Genomic DNA, 16,568 nt, shown 5'->3' with positions numbered 1-16,568 from the left:
GAATTAGGGTTAAAAAAATAATTAGGGTTTATTAAAAAATTAGTTTAGGGGTGGCAGGGAGGGAGGGGCACAGGTCGGACGTTGACGTTGACATTGAAAGGGTGGTCAGTCGTGCAAGGGCGTCAGATACGGGGTAGGGCCGTACGGATGGTGGTGGTGGCAGGGGTGGAAGAGAGAGAGGTGGTGGTTGTTTTATTTGTTAATGTTTATTTTAGCAGGGCATGGGAGGACTGTCGATTTTGTCGGAGTATCTAGCATGAGAGTGCGTGTAAGAGGGGTGGTGCGGAAGGTGGCGCTTGGTGGTGTTTGTATGGTGGTTGAAAGGTTGAGGGAGGAAATTGAATTAGGAACAAAACTGTAAAATCTTAGAAATGGGAGGGATAAAATTGTAAATTGTGTTCATGATTGAGTAAATCATGTACATGAATGAGCATGACCCAATAAAAATAGCTTAATAGAATTTCTAACGTGTCATTTAAGGCTACACATTAATTAAGAAGCTAATAAAAAAAGATTTACAAAATTATTTTAATTTAATAACTATAGTGAAAAAGATTTTCTACATATTTCTTATAAGAGAATGTTATAATTTTTTTTTATCAAATTAACTTCTAAAAATACACAATAGAAAAACAGTTAAACTATGGTACATAAATTGTGATGCAAGAAAGCAATTTATGGAATAGACAATAATACCCTTTTCATCGAATATTCCGCCAGTAAAATAACCGGTTTGGAAGGTAACCAATGGGCTCAGTCATCCCTTTAAATACAAACCTCAAACCCCTCTCTCATTCATTCACTCTCATACTCATTTTCACTCTCTCTACACTCTCTCTACATCTCTCTAATTCCTTGTTTTCACCCTCATCCTTTATTTTACCATGGGTAATTCTTCTCTCCCTTCTGTACATATTTTCAATTTACCGTACATGTTAATAATCTTTTACTAATTTACTTGTTCTGATTGTTTTGATCATTTACAGCACCTATTAAGATCGGAATCAACGGTAATTTTCTCGTTTTCTCATTTATTTACACTCCGTATATGTTTCCTATGATTGTATTGTTGTTGATTATGATTTCGTGTTTTTAGGATCTCTGTTCATTAGTTTTATCTATTTTTATACGAGAAATACAAATCATTTGTTTAACTTTGATTAAAATACTCATCCGTCTTCACAAAGTGTAAAACTGAAGGAGTAGTGTTTTTTTCGCACCTCGTTGATGAACATAGTATGTATTGATATTTACTAATACGGCGAATTTCTCGTATTAAAAACACTATGGAACATTCCAGAGAATACGGCGAATTTCTCGTATGTCAGAAATTTTAAGGTTTTTTCCTAAAAAGGATTAAGAGTAAAAATTGGACATTGAAAGCGTATTGTTGATCTGTTTCCGTTTGTAAAGAAAATCTTGTTATTTTGAGCAGTAAATTCTGTTTTGATTGTTTCTTAATTTTATGAAAAATGATCAGTAGTACAAATGTATAGTATAGCTGTATTAGATTCCGTATGATTTAATTGATGTGTTTTTTAAACGATTTAAGCGTATTAAATTCGCTTGTTGTAACATTAACATCCGAAATTGAATCTGCTGCTTCAATGTATTCGTAGATGTATTGTTATTCGTCTATAGAGGTGCTTTTATAATACTCCGTTTGTAATGGTAAACAAGTGATGGAGACGGAGAAAGTATTGTGTAGGAGCTTTTATTTTTGAATTAGTTGCATGCCTACAACTGTTTTTATTTTGTTTGAAATTGCGGGGAAGTGGCAAATAAGCCCCATACGTTTGACACTATGTGCAAATTTAGCCCATGTCTTTCTATTAGTGCAATTTAGCCCAATTAGTTATGCTTGATGTGCAATTAAGCCCAATTGAATATATTCCGGTAAGTTTCTCGTTCCGTTTGGAATTGATTGAGAAAAATTTATAATGTTATGTAGGATTTGGAAGGATTGGCCGTCTTGTGGCTAGAGTTATTCTGCAAAGGGAGGATTGTGAGCTTGTTGCCATCAATGACCCTTTCATCACTACCGAATACATGGTACATATTGTTTGTTTCAACACATTATTGTTGCTTTATTGTTTTGTACCATGTCCTACAGTTTGTGGTGTTATTAATTTGGATGCTTTGTTTTTGCGTGTGGCAGACCTACATGTTCAAGTATGACAGTGTTCATGGTCAATGGAAGCACCATGACATCAAGGTCAAGGATGAGAAGACTCTTCTCTTCGGCGACAAGGCTGTCACTGTCTTTGGTAACAGGTGCTGTTCGCCTTTTTACTACTGAATTCTGGCAGTTATATATGCTGTTTGCTATTTGTGTTAACCCTCCGTCCTGGTCAATTGTTGTCTTTGGTTTTGGCACAAAGACCATTGTTGTCTTTGGTTTTGGCACAAAGACCAAGGAAAAGGGAGGGGGCCAATTACTAAATGACAAGTGGAACAAATTGAGCATGAATAATCAAATTGCTCATTTAGACACCCCAAAATGGAAAAGGATAACAAATGATCGGGATAGAGGGAGTATATGAGATTGCTTATGTTGTTTAGAACTGGAGATAACATATTATACAGAATATGTTCTAGTTTCGTAAAAGTTTCCCAGTTTTCCCTGGATAGTTTGGTGTAGGATGTATCTCATTGGTTCCGTCATATTGTGTTTGATTGCAGAAACCCAGAGGAGATCCCATGGGGTCAGACTGGAGCTGACTATGTTGTTGAGTCTACTGGTGTCTTCACTGACAAGGACAAGGCTGCTGCTCACTTGAAGGTATAAATGTGTTTTATTCATAGTGTTTGTGTGCGTTCTTAATCTGATTTGTTGCTTACATAATCGTGGTACCAGTTATTTTCAATGCTCGATTGTCTGCGGATTTGGTAGTTTTTCTTCTCTGTTGTCTGATTCTGAATTCTCAATTTAATCAAAATTTGTGTAGATTAATATCTCTATTTAAAACTGATTCACAATCTAATTATCAATTATCAAAGCCTTTAGGAATTCCTGTAATACCTTCCGAATTCTTCTCAGGCTTAGGCTTGTGTTTTTGTGGATAGTATTTTTCCGTAATTGTGGGAGAATGTTTACCTTTTTTTGTATCGGAGCTGATTTAGTGGTTTGTTGTTATTGAATCCCTATGAGTAGCTTAAGCTAAATTATTCTGTGTTGCAGGGTGGAGCTAAGAAAGTTATCATCTCAGCTCCTAGCAAAGATGCTCCTATGTTTGTTGTCGGTGTTAATGAACATGAATACAAGCCCGAGCTTAACATCGTGTCCAATGCCAGCTGTACCACCAACTGCCTTGCTCCCTTGGCCAAGGTTTGTTCTCTAACTTGTGTTAGCGTGGATGTTTTTCATGGGTTTGAATACTGATTGTTGCTCTTGTCGGTTGTTGTAGGTTATCAATGACAGGTTCGGCATTGTTGAGGGTCTAATGACTACTGTCCACTCCATCACTGGTGGGTTTGCTGTGACAAATGCTTTTGTTTCTACCTAACTTTTTTTTGTTTTTTGCTTCTAATGTGTTGAGCTGTGCTGCTGTCTTCAGCTACACAAAAGACTGTTGATGGTCCATCAATGAAGGACTGGAGAGGTGGAAGGGCTGCTTCCTTCAACATCATCCCCAGCAGCACCGGGGCAGCTAAGGTATATTCCCATTTCGACAATACTTTGTCTGTCTAAAACTCGTTAGTCGTGCCTAATCACTACACTGTTGACCTACTAATTCTGTTAAGGATGTGTGTTATGTTCTGCAATAAGAAATTTTCACTGGACACTTACTGGTAGTGTATATGCTTCCGCTAAATTCCGTTCAAATGTATTTCTGTAGGCTGTTGGAAAGGTGTTGCCAGCTTTGAACGGAAAGTTAACTGGAATGGCATTCCGTGTCCCCACTGTTGATGTTTCTGTTGTCGACCTTACTGTCAGAATCGAGAAGTCTGCAACCTACGAACAAGTGAAAGCCGCCATCAAGTAAGTCAAAAACTTGCGACAATCGGGACGCAAGTATATAGGCTGTCTTTATCATAAAGGGAATGTATTCCAATTTAATAGCAAAAAGAAATGCCTTATCACTTTGCTCTGGTGATTATCAGGGAAGAATCTGAAGGCAAGTTGAAGGGAATTTTGGGCTATACCGAGGATGATGTGGTCTCCACCGACTTTGTTGGTGACAACAGGTATTATTTGATTCCCTAACTTCATGACACCCAACTTCCTCAGCCGACTAGCTTTAATGAGACGGTTCTACATACGAGATCAACCCACAAAGGCCACAAACCTTATAACTAAATGAGGATTACATACGAGATCGCCTTAAAATCAGCTCACTGATTAACCAACTAATGGATGCTCTCCTTAAAACAGGTCAAGCATTTTTGATGCCAAGGCCGGTATTGCCTTGAATGACAACTTCATTAAGCTTGTCTCATGGTACGACAACGAATGGGGTTACAGGTAATTGATCTCTTATCCTTTCCAAGTTTGTTACGGAGTACTTATTTGTCTTTGCTATTGCTTGCCTACTTGCCTCAGGTGTATAATTCATAACCTTTTTTGTGCAGTACCCGTGTGGTCGATTTGATTGCTCACATCCACAAGACCTGCCAGTAAGCTGCTTGTTTGCGTTCTTCAGAGCGTTCATCCGTGATATCAGGAGATGGTTAATGATTAGAATAAATCTTGGGAGCGTTCATTAACAGTGATCTTTGTATTTCGATTAGCGTATTAGTTTTGTCAAGTTGGATGGTTGTCTTAATTCCCTTGTGTTTTATTAGAAAAAGAGGTTTTTGCACTCTGAAATTGAGTTAATATAAGATTGTGATACTCTTGACCGTTTATTTTTCTGCGTTTGGAGTTGTTGATGTTACGAATCGCTTCTTGTTTCCATGGTTTTGACCTTGGGAATATTGGGATTAGTAATGCTACGAATCCCTTCGTGTTTCCGTGGTTTTGACCTTGATCTTTCGGTGCACAATGTCCATGGACTGTGCGATGTTTAAACTTCGTGTCTTAATTTTGAATCGCTTGTTACAAGTAGCTGGAATTCGTTTGGGAATTGAGTGGAGATCCTTTCCATTTCCTAAAAAGAAATGGAGAGGGGGATGTTGTTCATGTCTTGTGTGCCACTTTAGCGTCTCATTAGCTTGACGCTTGTGTGGCGATTGGGGCACTTTAGCATCTCAGTTTTGAGTAGTTGTGTTTTTAATTAACTCACTCTATTATTTAGGAATCAGGAGGCATGAGGCATCTAGTGTGAAAATGTAGTTAGGTTAGGGAGTCTGTGTGTTAATTGAGATTAAAATTAGATAATTTAATTATTTGCCTATTTGACAAGGGTTTATGGTCCGACAATTTCTCATTTCTGACGGACACTATCCGTCACAAGTTTGTGACGGACTTGTGACGGATAGTGGCCTCTCACACACTTGCAAGTGGGAGGGAAAGTGGGACGAATATGAAGCGCCCCACTTACCCTTTCACTTGAATATTATGAGAGGATCACTATCCGTTATAAGCTTGTGACGGATAGCGGCCGTCACAAGCAAAACGCTTTGTTATGGTCCATAATTGAATAAAAGATGATGAATAATGATGAAAGCCTATTTACAATTGAATAATAAAGATAATGAATTTGAAAAGTGTATTGGTCCTAAAACTTTGGAGAAACAGTATTTCAATATGTTGTTGAGAGACCACTTTTCCGTATCCTTTTATTTGTATTTCGTGACCCTTTTGTTATTGATCGTGCCTAGTAATTTCGTACCTATTTACATAATAAATGTACTAATTTTATATTTAATCAGGATTTGTATCTACTTCACTATCTTTATTAAAACATTTTTTCTTAAAATTGTAAATTAATCTCTCAGTAAACTTATTGAAATACCTCTCTCACGATAATCATAATCATTCACTTGAGAAAGTGGCTCGATCAAAAGCGACCCATGCTCGAAGATCGCCCCATCCGACAAAACATGACCCGGTTGATCCATTTGTCTGCCCCTGGATACGTCATCAAATCTTGCACCAACATTTCACTTTCCACAAATTCTTATTTCAGACCGCCGTATCCGTCTGAAATAGTCAGACGGATACCATTTCCTCTCATAAAAAACCCATTTTAGGGTGTGAGTGGGAAAGCACATTGGGATGTCCCACCACCCATGTGCTTCTCACTCGTGAGAGGTCTTATTACGGTCTGAAATAAGGCGGTCTTAAGCAAGACGGACTGCTTTCAGTTTCAGTTTCAACACCAGTCAGCTTCCCGTCTATTCACTCTCTCCCCCAGAAAGATAAACACACACACAATCTCCCATTTCTCTTTGCTCCTTCTTCAATAAACATTCTACTCCTCTGACCTCTCTCTCCATTTTTTTATGGCTACAGCTGCGTTTAAGTCAACCACGCGCCGAATCTTCGAAGGAGACTCAACTTCCACTTCAAACTCAAATTCAAATTCAAACTCAAATCAATCGCGGCCGTCATCCTCGAATTCATCAACTCGACAACATCGGCGGTCTAGGTCAGTATGTCCACCGTCGTCAGCGAGTCGGAGGGGTAAATTCGTCAATTCAGACCGAGGGGCGGAGTTTCCGGAGATTAGCCTCGATGATCTCGCCATTGACATGTTCTTGCATTCCGACCCCAGTGTTAGGGACGATGATTATGAGACGGTTTCACATACGAGAGGACGGTCCCGGTCCGTATCCAGGCGTAGTAATGACAATAACAATAATAACAATAGTAATAATAACAGTAATTTGAGAAGACGGCGTTCGCTTTCTGTGGCTTCAAGAACTTACTCCATATTGTCCGATTCCGAGGTGATTACCCAATTATTTGTTTATCTTTTTTATTCTTTTGTGATGGTATTTTAATCAAGGTAAACAAATGACTGGGACGGAAATAGTACTTTGATTTTTTACCTGTTAATTGATGAATTGTGGGATTATTTGAAAAAAGATTAATGATTGATTGTTATTGAAAGCCATTTGAGTAAGTCTGGTAAACTAGTTAATTCAGTATTTTGTATAGCTGCGAAATGTTAATGTGGTTCAGTTTGTGTATTACTGATTTAATTAGAATATCACAAATTCTCATTATAGACGGACACTATCCGTTTATAGTTATAGACGGATAGTGTCCCTCTCACAAATTAAGGTGGGTAGTGCAAGTGGGTGGAAAATGGATACCCCTACTTCACTACCCACTTTAATTTGTGAGAGACCCTATCCGTCTATAACTATAGACGGATAGTGTTCATCTATAATGAGACGGACTGTTAGAATATATGTTGGAACACGGGTTCTCCAATGGTTTGGCTAGGTACATACAAGTTTGAGAGATTTTGATTTGGTTTGAAGAACGGCAAATGGAACCATATTTGTCTCCCTCCCTTCCGTTTCCCTCCAAATGCTACACTCCAAACAAAGTATGAAGGACTAGTTGAATGAACTTAGGTTTTGTTTGCATAACATTTGGGGAAGAAATGGGAGGAGAGGATGGAGAGAATGGATTTTGATTAGTCTTGCAGGAGGGGAAATGGATCCCTCCATTGCCGTCCTAGTCCTACGTTTGCTCACCAAATAATGAAATTTGTATCCCTTTCCCACGCCGCCTCCCTTTCTCTATAATTAGTAATTACCTCCATCCCAACAAGGCCTTGCTAGGATTTTAATAGACGAGTAAATGAAAAATCTTGTGAAGTTGTGATACTTAACATAGTGTAGGACGGTAGGGTGCTAAGTTGATCACTAAAGTTAAACAAGGATAATAAAAATGGATGGAAGTTGTGACAAAGTGAACTTTTTTGTGGCGAAACTAACAAATATCAGACAGTAGGGCGATGCCTATATTTTACTGTATGTTTATGTAAGTTAAAGGTGGTCTGATCTGTAGTTTTACAGCTGATAAAAGTTAACAGTAGAATCCTACAGGTAGTCATGTTAATTTCGCACATCCTTCAGTAGCTATTTTATGTCTTCCGGCACTAATAGTCCCCAGACCCCATGTTTGGCGCTTCTTCATCAATGCATTCTATGATTGGCAGTAAACCTGATGCAAACAGCATTATGGCTTTGGTTAGGAACTTTTTGCTGTGTACTGTACAGTCCCTGCAACAGTGCTTCTTCCCCTTCTCAAAGTTTCAAACTGATGTCTATGTAATATAGTGAACTATTCTTGTTAGTTGCTGTTATGTATTATAGTGATAATGCTCGACTTTCTGAAGGTTACACTTTTGTTTCTACAGAATGACCACTTTCAGAATAGCAGAAGTTGTGCTGACGCTACACAAAAGAAACCTGTACAAAAACCTACATCTGTAAATCAGCAGAGAGCACTGAGGCGAGGCAATAGCCAGAAAGATTTATTGAGGCCACGTGATGGTTACTCTGTACGTGTATCTATCTCTTATTTTCTCACTCTTATGATTTGTTAATGCTTGTTCCCATGTTCAGAAAAATCACTTTATTTTTGTTTATGGTTTTATAGATGATCACATACAATTCTCTAACACAAAACCCTAGGATAATATGCGTCCAACAATGACTAAATGAAAAATGATTTAACACCTAATACAACATTCTATGTATACTAAAGAAGGTAAAAGCCCACGATTATGCCAGGTTTCAAAATTCTGCGCCAGCGCATGGGCGTAAGCCGCCGCTCCTAGCGACTGCCTTCATGTCTTCACTCTGTTCACTCCCTTGCCTTAACTTCCGTTGACCCGTGGTCTTGGACTTCCTTTGACCTTTCTTTGGGCCTCCGAAGTCTTGACTTATTCTTCTCCTAATTGGCTTGATGAAAACTTTGTTCTAAGATTTCCAGAAGCGCTTAATTAGCTCAATGAAATGGAATTGTGGAATTCCTCGATTCTTGCGCTCAAAACCGCTCCATATGCCACTTTTTTAGCCTAGTTCCTCTTAGACACCTACCATAAACACCACATCATCATCTACGTTAACTGCTGATGAAGTGAACAATGGCTGTTATTTGGCTATGACCATGAGACTTAAGTGACTAACAATGGAATGCGAGCATCCTCTTCCCTCGACAAGGAGATTTTTTTGGATTTTCTTTGGGTTGGAAAAAGATACTGAGGAACCTGGGGGAAGGGAGTCATTTAGGGCATTAGGCTGCATCTGCCTCACCTTCTTTTGGTTTTCTATGTATACTAAAGAACATTCTATCTATATATTTACAGCTGAAGGATGTTAATAAGTTGCCTGGCTTGGCTGTTAATGATAGCCGACAGTTAGCAGACTCTGATGTTCTTAAGACTGTTTCTACTATCAGAAAAAATTACAAGACGAAGCTGGAAGAGGTAATTCTACATAAAGAATTTCTTTTGTTATAATTGGGTAGTGTCAGCAAACTACTTAAGATGTGATTATGATTGAACATTTTTTATGCATTTTTTCAGTCTGAAAAGCGTCAAGAGGAGCTCCGTGCTAAAATAATATTGGAAGAGGAGCGTGGTAAAGAGCTCAAGAAAATTGTTGTAGATTTGGATCCTAATGCCAAAGAAGCTTCTTCTGCTAAAATAAAACGAGGAAGAAAGGTAGACGGTCTTCTACATTCTGTTTAACCATTGCCCCCTTGAGAGTTCCCGAGATCTGTCTAATTATCTTCATTTGTAGCCACATTTCTGGCAGTTACCCTCATTGGTCTTTTAAATTCCTTTTAATGTTATCCTCTGTGTATCACTACCTCCCATTTCAGTTAATTGTCAATTTGACTTTAGTGGTTAACTGTTGTTAACTTTGACCATTTATTTCTCCAAATATTAATAGTGATACGATGTAAAATTTGTCATTCTTTGGTATATATGTGAACAGCTATTTTCATATTACTATTTTAAAATATTGTTAACTATTGATATCCCCCAAATCATTTTGGGATTAAGGCTCTGATGTTGTTGTTGTTGTTAACTATTGATATTGTCATAAAAATATCGGTTGAAGACCGATGTGAACATTGTTTGACAAAGTCAAATGGGACAATATAAATAGGATGAGTAAATGTAGACTTTGATTTGATTATAATCTCTCTATTATTTCCAGAGAAGTACTGATAGAACCAGGGTGCCTAGGCAAGTGTTTGAAGAAGCTGAGCAAATCATTGAAGACTTCATTTCTAGTGTTGAAGAGTCTGACATTTCATCATTTGATGGTGAAAGGAGTGATACAAGTTCCGTTGTTGGATGGACAATACAGCCAATGATGCAACACAGAGATATAGAGTCATTTAGGAATCCAGTGAGAACCGATTTTTGCTCACGCGAGATGGATGGTCCAGCTCTTCCGTCGTTGAAATGGGGGATGGGTGCTAGCCCTCCCCTTATAGGGGATGATATAAAGCAACATCCAGCAACCCCAAAAACTGTTCTACTGGATGGTCTGGAGGTAATGTTTTCTGCTGTTTGTTCATCTCGTTTATATATCCTGCTTTATTGTGGTTTATGCTGTCTGATGCATTGATTGTATTTTGATTCTGTCTTCTATTACGTGGAGGGATATTAAAGAACATAGCTAAAGATTCAAACGGATATGTGTGATCTTGGTTATTAGAATGCTTTACTTTTCGGCTTAGTTGTAAATCTTGTTTTTGTTCATGGTCTGGAATTAGATGTCGCAGGCTAATCTTGCTAAAACGGATCAATATCTTGTCAAACTGCGGTAAAATGCAGTTGTTGTGGAAACCTTTACAAAATATTTGTGTTTCAATGTTGCGCCGTGGTGATTATTTTAAAAAACCCGCAAGTGTACGATGTTGTAGTAGCACTTGAGGGTCGATTCACGGGGAGCTTGTTATGCAATAATAAGTCTATTCTAGCTATATGCTTAGCTGAGTCGGCAATATTTGATTTTGGTTTTTTTAATTGACAACTAAACTAACTAGAATGAAATGCGACTAGATTAGATATGAATATGAGATAGTGAAGGTAAAAGATGTAATTCAATAATTAAGAAAGCCTAGGACCCGATTTCCCACCAACAATTCGTATTTATCGTCATGATTCCTTTTGACTAGCTATTGGGGCGATATGTAAGGAGGAGATGACTCTAATTTGCCTAACACCTCCCTCTCGGGTTCGCATTAGGACACTAGATCGCCCAACCCTCCTCCCTTTCCCTTTCGGTCTCGGAGGTCAGAATCCTTAGGTAGAAGCCCGACTACCCTAGGAACGTGCACTTTCCCAAGGTATCCTACCATCACCTAAGTCCATTAAGCCCTCATCATTTCCGGGTCATCCAACTCCTTCTCTCGAAGGTCGAATTCAAACAGAAGTTTGGAGGTGCCCTCCCTTGGTTCTCCCTTTCGGTCTTAACCTAGGTTAGCAAAAGGTCTAAAATGTGTACCCGATTTCCGACCTAACCAACTTTCGTCGATGGACAAGAGTTACAAACCAACATTACCCACAATAGACCAATACAACAAATCAATCCTCTACTATTTTTGTAGGAATCAATCAAATAAATCACTCATGTTCTGGTTAATCGAGTCCTAGTTAAAGGACTACTCACCCAAGAAGGAACACATGTAGGGATTAAACCAAATTAAAAGACATGTCTTTTGAAAATTTTGTTTTTTAATTTTTTTGTATTTTGATTTAGTGGAAATGTAAATACGATGCATGAACTATTACTACATGATATGCAATGCTAAGTGTAAGCTAATTAAATGCATGTAAACTAAATGCAACTAAGCTAAATGCACTATACTAAATGAATGCAAGCTAGATATGCAACTAGAATGCTAATGAAACATAAGAAAAGAGAGGAAAGGGATACATATGTACAAATGATAGAGGTGCTCACCAATAAGAAAAGAGAGGAAAGGGATACATACTTATGTACAAATGATAGAGGTGCTCACCAAGCCACCAAGCCACCTACTCGGAGCCATCGTACTCCGGATCATCATCTCCACTCTTGTCACTATCCTCATCCCCATTCCCATCTTCTTGTTCACTCACTTCATCCTCACTTTCTTCATTTTCTTCGTCACTTTCTTCATTGTCTTTGTCATTTACTCCTTCCTCATTTTCATTCACTTCTTATTCTTCATCATTCTCATTCTCAACTTGTTCCCTTTCTTCATTTCCATTCACCTCCATATCTTGGTTGCCACTACCCTCTCCTCGTGATGGGAATAACAACTCCGGCTTGGCCCATGAAGGAAGGGGCCCCGGAAGGATCAATTCGGTCTCTTTGAGCCAAGTCGTAGTATAAAGGGTATAAGGGTATAAGGTCAACCCAACCCGACCATCACATACACTCTTTCGTATGTCCTCCAATATCCCCACACTAGAGTGATCATTAGGTTCAATGTTGTCGCCATCTTTGTAAGGGAAAGGATAAGAAGGGATGGAGATATAGCTTGTGGAAGCTTGTTGTTGATGTTGCGGGATTTGAGACGGAGAGGTTGTTGTCAACCTCTTGAAGAGCTCACTTGGGTAATGAGATAGCTTTGCTTTGGAACTTGCCTTGCCACCGATGTGGTGGCTTCCGGTAAAGGCTCGGTTCTAGCGGAGGAAGTCGTCACTAGGAAGTGTTATTAGTGGTTTGTCAACCGACTTCCAAACTCCACTTTTCTTATGATGATCCCAAGTGAGCCACCTAGACTTAGAAAAGTCTAGGTCGAGAAGAGTATTGCCCGGAACTTCCGTCAAACCTTCCCCCATGAAGTTTTCGTTGTATTTCTTGGCAATGTAAGTTATAATCCCGCCTATGTGAATGGATGCAATCTCTCGGTCACGAGCAAGACTATGCTTCACAATATGGTCAACAACATATTTTGCACAAAACGGCGGAGCCGTTGTGGATTCAAGTAAGCACCTAGAATAGTCAATTCTCTTTGAATGAATGTGTCGGGTTCCTTCCTCCCGAAAATAGATCCCACAATAAATTGATGCCAAGTTCTCAATGTCGGGTGGTGGACATGTTTGTGTGACAAACGCTTATAATCCGATCATGGGCGGACCTAGGGGGGGTCCCGGGGGGGCACGTGCACCCCAGTAAGTTTCAGAAATAAATATGTATAAGTATCATAATTAGCCAATAAGTTATCATGGCTCAGTTCGTAGAGTAGTAGTCTTCTGTCTAAGGTGTCTCAGGTTCGATTCTTGCCCCATATACATTGTGATTAATATTTTTGTGGTGGTTTTTTGGGCTAAGCCCATGTAATTTGATTGTTTTTTCGTGTATATTATGAAAAAATCGGTTGTTAGATGATTCGAACCCTTGACCTTCAAGTGATTTACTTACCAATCCATTGAAATACTTGAATTTCATGCATAGTTTAGTACTTAAATATATTATATGTTGTACAAGATATATTATTTTAAAAGGTTCTTCCTCCATTTCATTCAATTCTATACATTTACTTTATACACGTATATCAATGCTTGTTTTCTTTTATTAATATGTTGAGGGAAGTATAATGTATTTTGAGAAATTTTCAAAATAAGACACTATTTATTGAAACCAATTATTTTTCAATGCTTTTACTTATATAATAAGTGTAACTAATTTAGGGGAAAAAATTCCAAAATATGAAAAAGTCATCCCAAAAAAGAAAGATAATATGAAAAAAAAATTCAGTGCCCCCCTGCTACTAATTTTCTGGGTCCGCCACTGAATCCGATGTGACCAAACCGGTCATAAATGTCCACATTTCTTTTGAGTTAAATTCTTTCTGGGCTACATCTTTTCCCGATTCTAAACCGAACAATTCCCCAAAGGTTTTGACGAAATGACACCGAGTTTCATTCTCCAAGCGAAATGTAATTTGGCAATGAAGATTGCTCTCGTCATATTTGAAGCTAGACAAGAATTCATAGGTAAGCTCTCGGTATGTTTTTTCATGCATGTTATATAAGGCTTTCATACCTAACCCGGTGAAAAATGCTTTCATTTGGCTTTCGGTTCCTATCTTTTCATAAGAAAAGTGGAGTTTGGAAGTCGGTTGACAAACCACTAATCACACTTCCTAGTGACCGACTTCCTCCGCTAGAGCCTTTACCGGAAGCCACCACATCGGTGGCAAGGCAAACCCGAAGGCAAAGCTATCTCATTGCCCAATTAAGCTCTTCAAGAGGTCGACAACAACCCGCCCCGTCTCAAATCCCGCCACATCAACAAGTTTCAAGACTTGTTTTGTTCCACTGCTTCCACTCCGTTTTCATTCGGGCCGGGACGTACAAAATATACAATACAAGAGCGGTACCAAAATTCCGACAAATAGTATAGATTTAACTCTAATTAACATAAAACAATTATTATTCTATTTTATTCCAAAATGAGTGAACTATACTAATTTAATCCATTTATTCCGACTAATAAGAGATAATATATGGGTTTAAAGTACGTAAAATATTGAGTTATCACGCCGTTGGATTTAATACCATGCTTTATTGTACTAATGATGAAGACTAAGATACTAGTACTTAAGCAATTTCTCTTCCATCTTTTCCAGTGTTTAGGGGTTATACAATATTTTATGCTTAGTTTAAAAAGTGCTCCTCATTCCTCAATATGCCTAAGGTGCGCCTTGGATTAGACACTAGCCAAAACGCATCTAGGGAATTTGAGGTGCGCCTTTTAGATAAAACTCGGCTAACGAGGCTCACTTCTACGCACTTTCTACACCCTCTGTTTCTAGATCTTTAGTTATCATGTCATTTTTTGGCCCCATTATTCCCAACTTTTACTCCTTTACATGCTATTGCTAGCCAGCCTTAAAATATTTTAGAAGGATTAGTTTTCCAAAATTTTGTTTGGAAAATACAATTGTTACCCAAAATAGTGCCCCTCACAATCCAAAAGGCGTGCGCCTTACACCTTGTTGTTTCAGCCTTTTAGCTTCTCGCTGCGCCTCTTCAATCTATGATTTTACACCTTGAGTGACTTGAGTCTGAAATTACTCGATAGTGTGAAACAATACATCACCACAATGCTTTGTTCATATGTTGTATGTAAGCAAATAGATTAGAGGGTAAATTCTCTATTATCTTGTATGTAAATTGCTTGTTCTCTGGTCATATTCAACAATATACAATACAATCTTAATTACCGATGCCAACTTGTGGTAACACCGTATATCCTGATCATTGTATAGGAAATGACTGGGGAAAGAGAATTAGAAGAAAGTATCAATTCGAAGAGTAGCCGTGGGAGTTGGAACCCTGGAGATGTTAACATCATTTGCAAGGAAACTGGGGAAACAAGACAAACTTCAGAGGTAGACGACTGCAAAGTTCAACTTCTATCACGAGTACCAAGAAGACCTCGAGTCGACATCGATCATTATCTAAATCTTCTAAGCAATGAGAATACCCTGTCGGAAGTATGGAGACAACGTGACAAAGGTAACCTAGGTGGCCTTTTAATTTGCAATGGAGGTGCTTTTGGGAAGTTTATTGTGTGAATTATTTTTATGGTTCACCTGATAACGAGTCAGTCAGTATGAGTTGCAATTGCCATTAAACCCACCCTTGCGAGTTTTCTGTTATTGTAGACTTGTACGTGTAGTTAGGTAGCGACATAAGATTAAATCTCAGTATGAGAATTGATCTCCGAATAAGTTGTGTAATAAATGCGACTGATTCCACCTCGAAATACGATCTCAATAACTTTCAACACCTCAATAAGTCGGCCTCACCACCACCTTATTTTTAGACTGTCCATTTCTTTCTCTTCATTACCTATCCATTTTCTATTCATGAGCAAGATTTCATTTAAGGTCAAAACCGAGGTTTTAGTACACTTCAATCTCCACCTCATTTTTTTTATATCCCAGATCGTCATTTTTTTTCCTCAACATTAAATCTTATCCATCAATTAGTGAAAATAGAATAGAATATTTGAGGAAAACCCGACCCTAGGCATTCAAAACCCAATACGAAATGAGTTAAACTTATACGTTTATCAACCTCAACCAGAACATAGTTAGAATTTTATATTAAAGAAAACTTTTAATTAAATTATTTTGTTTCTTATTCGTATATCGATCCTCAACTTTACACTTGAAACAGGGCCTCCTGAATACATTGGCCGGCAATGATAGTCACAGTACATTCATTGTTATTATGAGAGAGTAGTAGTAGGAGGAATACTCTGCTCATATCTGAAAAAATTAGTAGGATCTGTTTCTGTTTTCACCTTCATCAGCCTGATGAAATTGTTACCATAGTAATTCATCCCAAAAGAAGTGGTAATATTTGTATCTTGTTTATTACCATGATTGATACCAATGTCAAAATCTCTATAGTTGAAATAAGCCATCCTTGGAGATTTAGAAACATAGGGTGTCATAAACTTGTAAAAACTCCTTGACAGTTCTACATGGTACTTATCCACATCAATCCCGGTTTCGTACCACTTGAAGTCGTATTCGATCTTGAACAAAATACCTGCACGGTGAGGATACGCAATCTCGTTCCCTGGGATCTCGCTCATCCTCCCACCATAAGGGTTCCATTCCATCACTAATCCTGGCATGTTTAACATTGTTTTGCATATTTTCTCGATTCCTTGTTTTGGTATTGGTTCGA

General features: G+C 38.3%; 2 protein-coding genes across 6 annotated transcripts in view; both read left to right on the top strand.

The window, feature by feature from the left end:
* Positions 1 to 793: 793 nt before the first annotated feature.
* Positions 794 to 4,848, top strand: LOC141652854 (glyceraldehyde-3-phosphate dehydrogenase, cytosolic-like). Its single transcript, XM_074460459.1, has 12 exons — positions 794 to 888; positions 987 to 1,010; positions 1,952 to 2,052; positions 2,159 to 2,274; positions 2,683 to 2,782; positions 3,182 to 3,328; positions 3,408 to 3,468; positions 3,558 to 3,655; positions 3,840 to 3,982; positions 4,105 to 4,188; positions 4,376 to 4,465; positions 4,573 to 4,848. Exons 1-12 carry the CDS (start codon positions 885 to 887, stop codon positions 4,619 to 4,621), a joined length of 1,017 nt encoding a protein of 338 aa, XP_074316560.1. The 5' UTR covers positions 794 to 884; the 3' UTR covers positions 4,622 to 4,848.
* Positions 4,849 to 6,249: 1,401 nt separating this feature from the next.
* The window catches only part of LOC141652852 (uncharacterized), a 30,051-nt gene continuing 19,732 nt past the window's right edge, over positions 6,250 to 16,568 (top strand). For 4 of the 5 annotated variants that reach the window (XM_074460458.1, XM_074460455.1, XM_074460457.1 and 1 more), the window contains exons 1-6: positions 6,250 to 6,834; positions 8,262 to 8,405; positions 9,216 to 9,335; positions 9,435 to 9,572; positions 10,075 to 10,416; positions 15,134 to 15,383. In XM_074460458.1, the coding sequence (XP_074316559.1) occupies positions 6,388 to 6,834; positions 8,262 to 8,405; positions 9,216 to 9,335; positions 9,435 to 9,572; positions 10,075 to 10,416; positions 15,134 to 15,383 (1,441 nt within the window). In that variant the 5' untranslated portion in view covers positions 6,250 to 6,387. Of the gene's footprint in view, positions 6,835 to 8,261; positions 8,406 to 9,215; positions 9,336 to 9,434; positions 9,573 to 10,074; positions 10,417 to 15,133; positions 15,657 to 16,568 lie in introns of those variants that run through there. The other variant, XM_074460454.1, reaches the window with a different exon arrangement.

Source organism: Silene latifolia, chromosome 4 (assembly GCF_048544455.1).
Source record: "Silene latifolia isolate original U9 population chromosome 4, ASM4854445v1, whole genome shotgun sequence".
Lineage (NCBI taxonomy): Eukaryota > Viridiplantae > Streptophyta > Magnoliopsida > Caryophyllales > Caryophyllaceae > Silene > Silene latifolia.
This window is presented reverse-complemented; position numbering and strand designations above follow the sequence as displayed.

Bases quoted from the DNA above. Each gene is read 5' to 3' on its own strand.
- LOC141652854 (XM_074460459.1), top strand. The intron at 3,656-3,839 runs GTATATTCCCAT...GTATTTCTGTAG, and splicing joins GCAGCACCGGGGCAGCTAAG to GCTGTTGGAAAGGTGTTGCC. The intron at 3,983-4,104 runs GTAAGTCAAAAA...GGTGATTATCAG, and splicing joins CAAGTGAAAGCCGCCATCAA to GGAAGAATCTGAAGGCAAGT.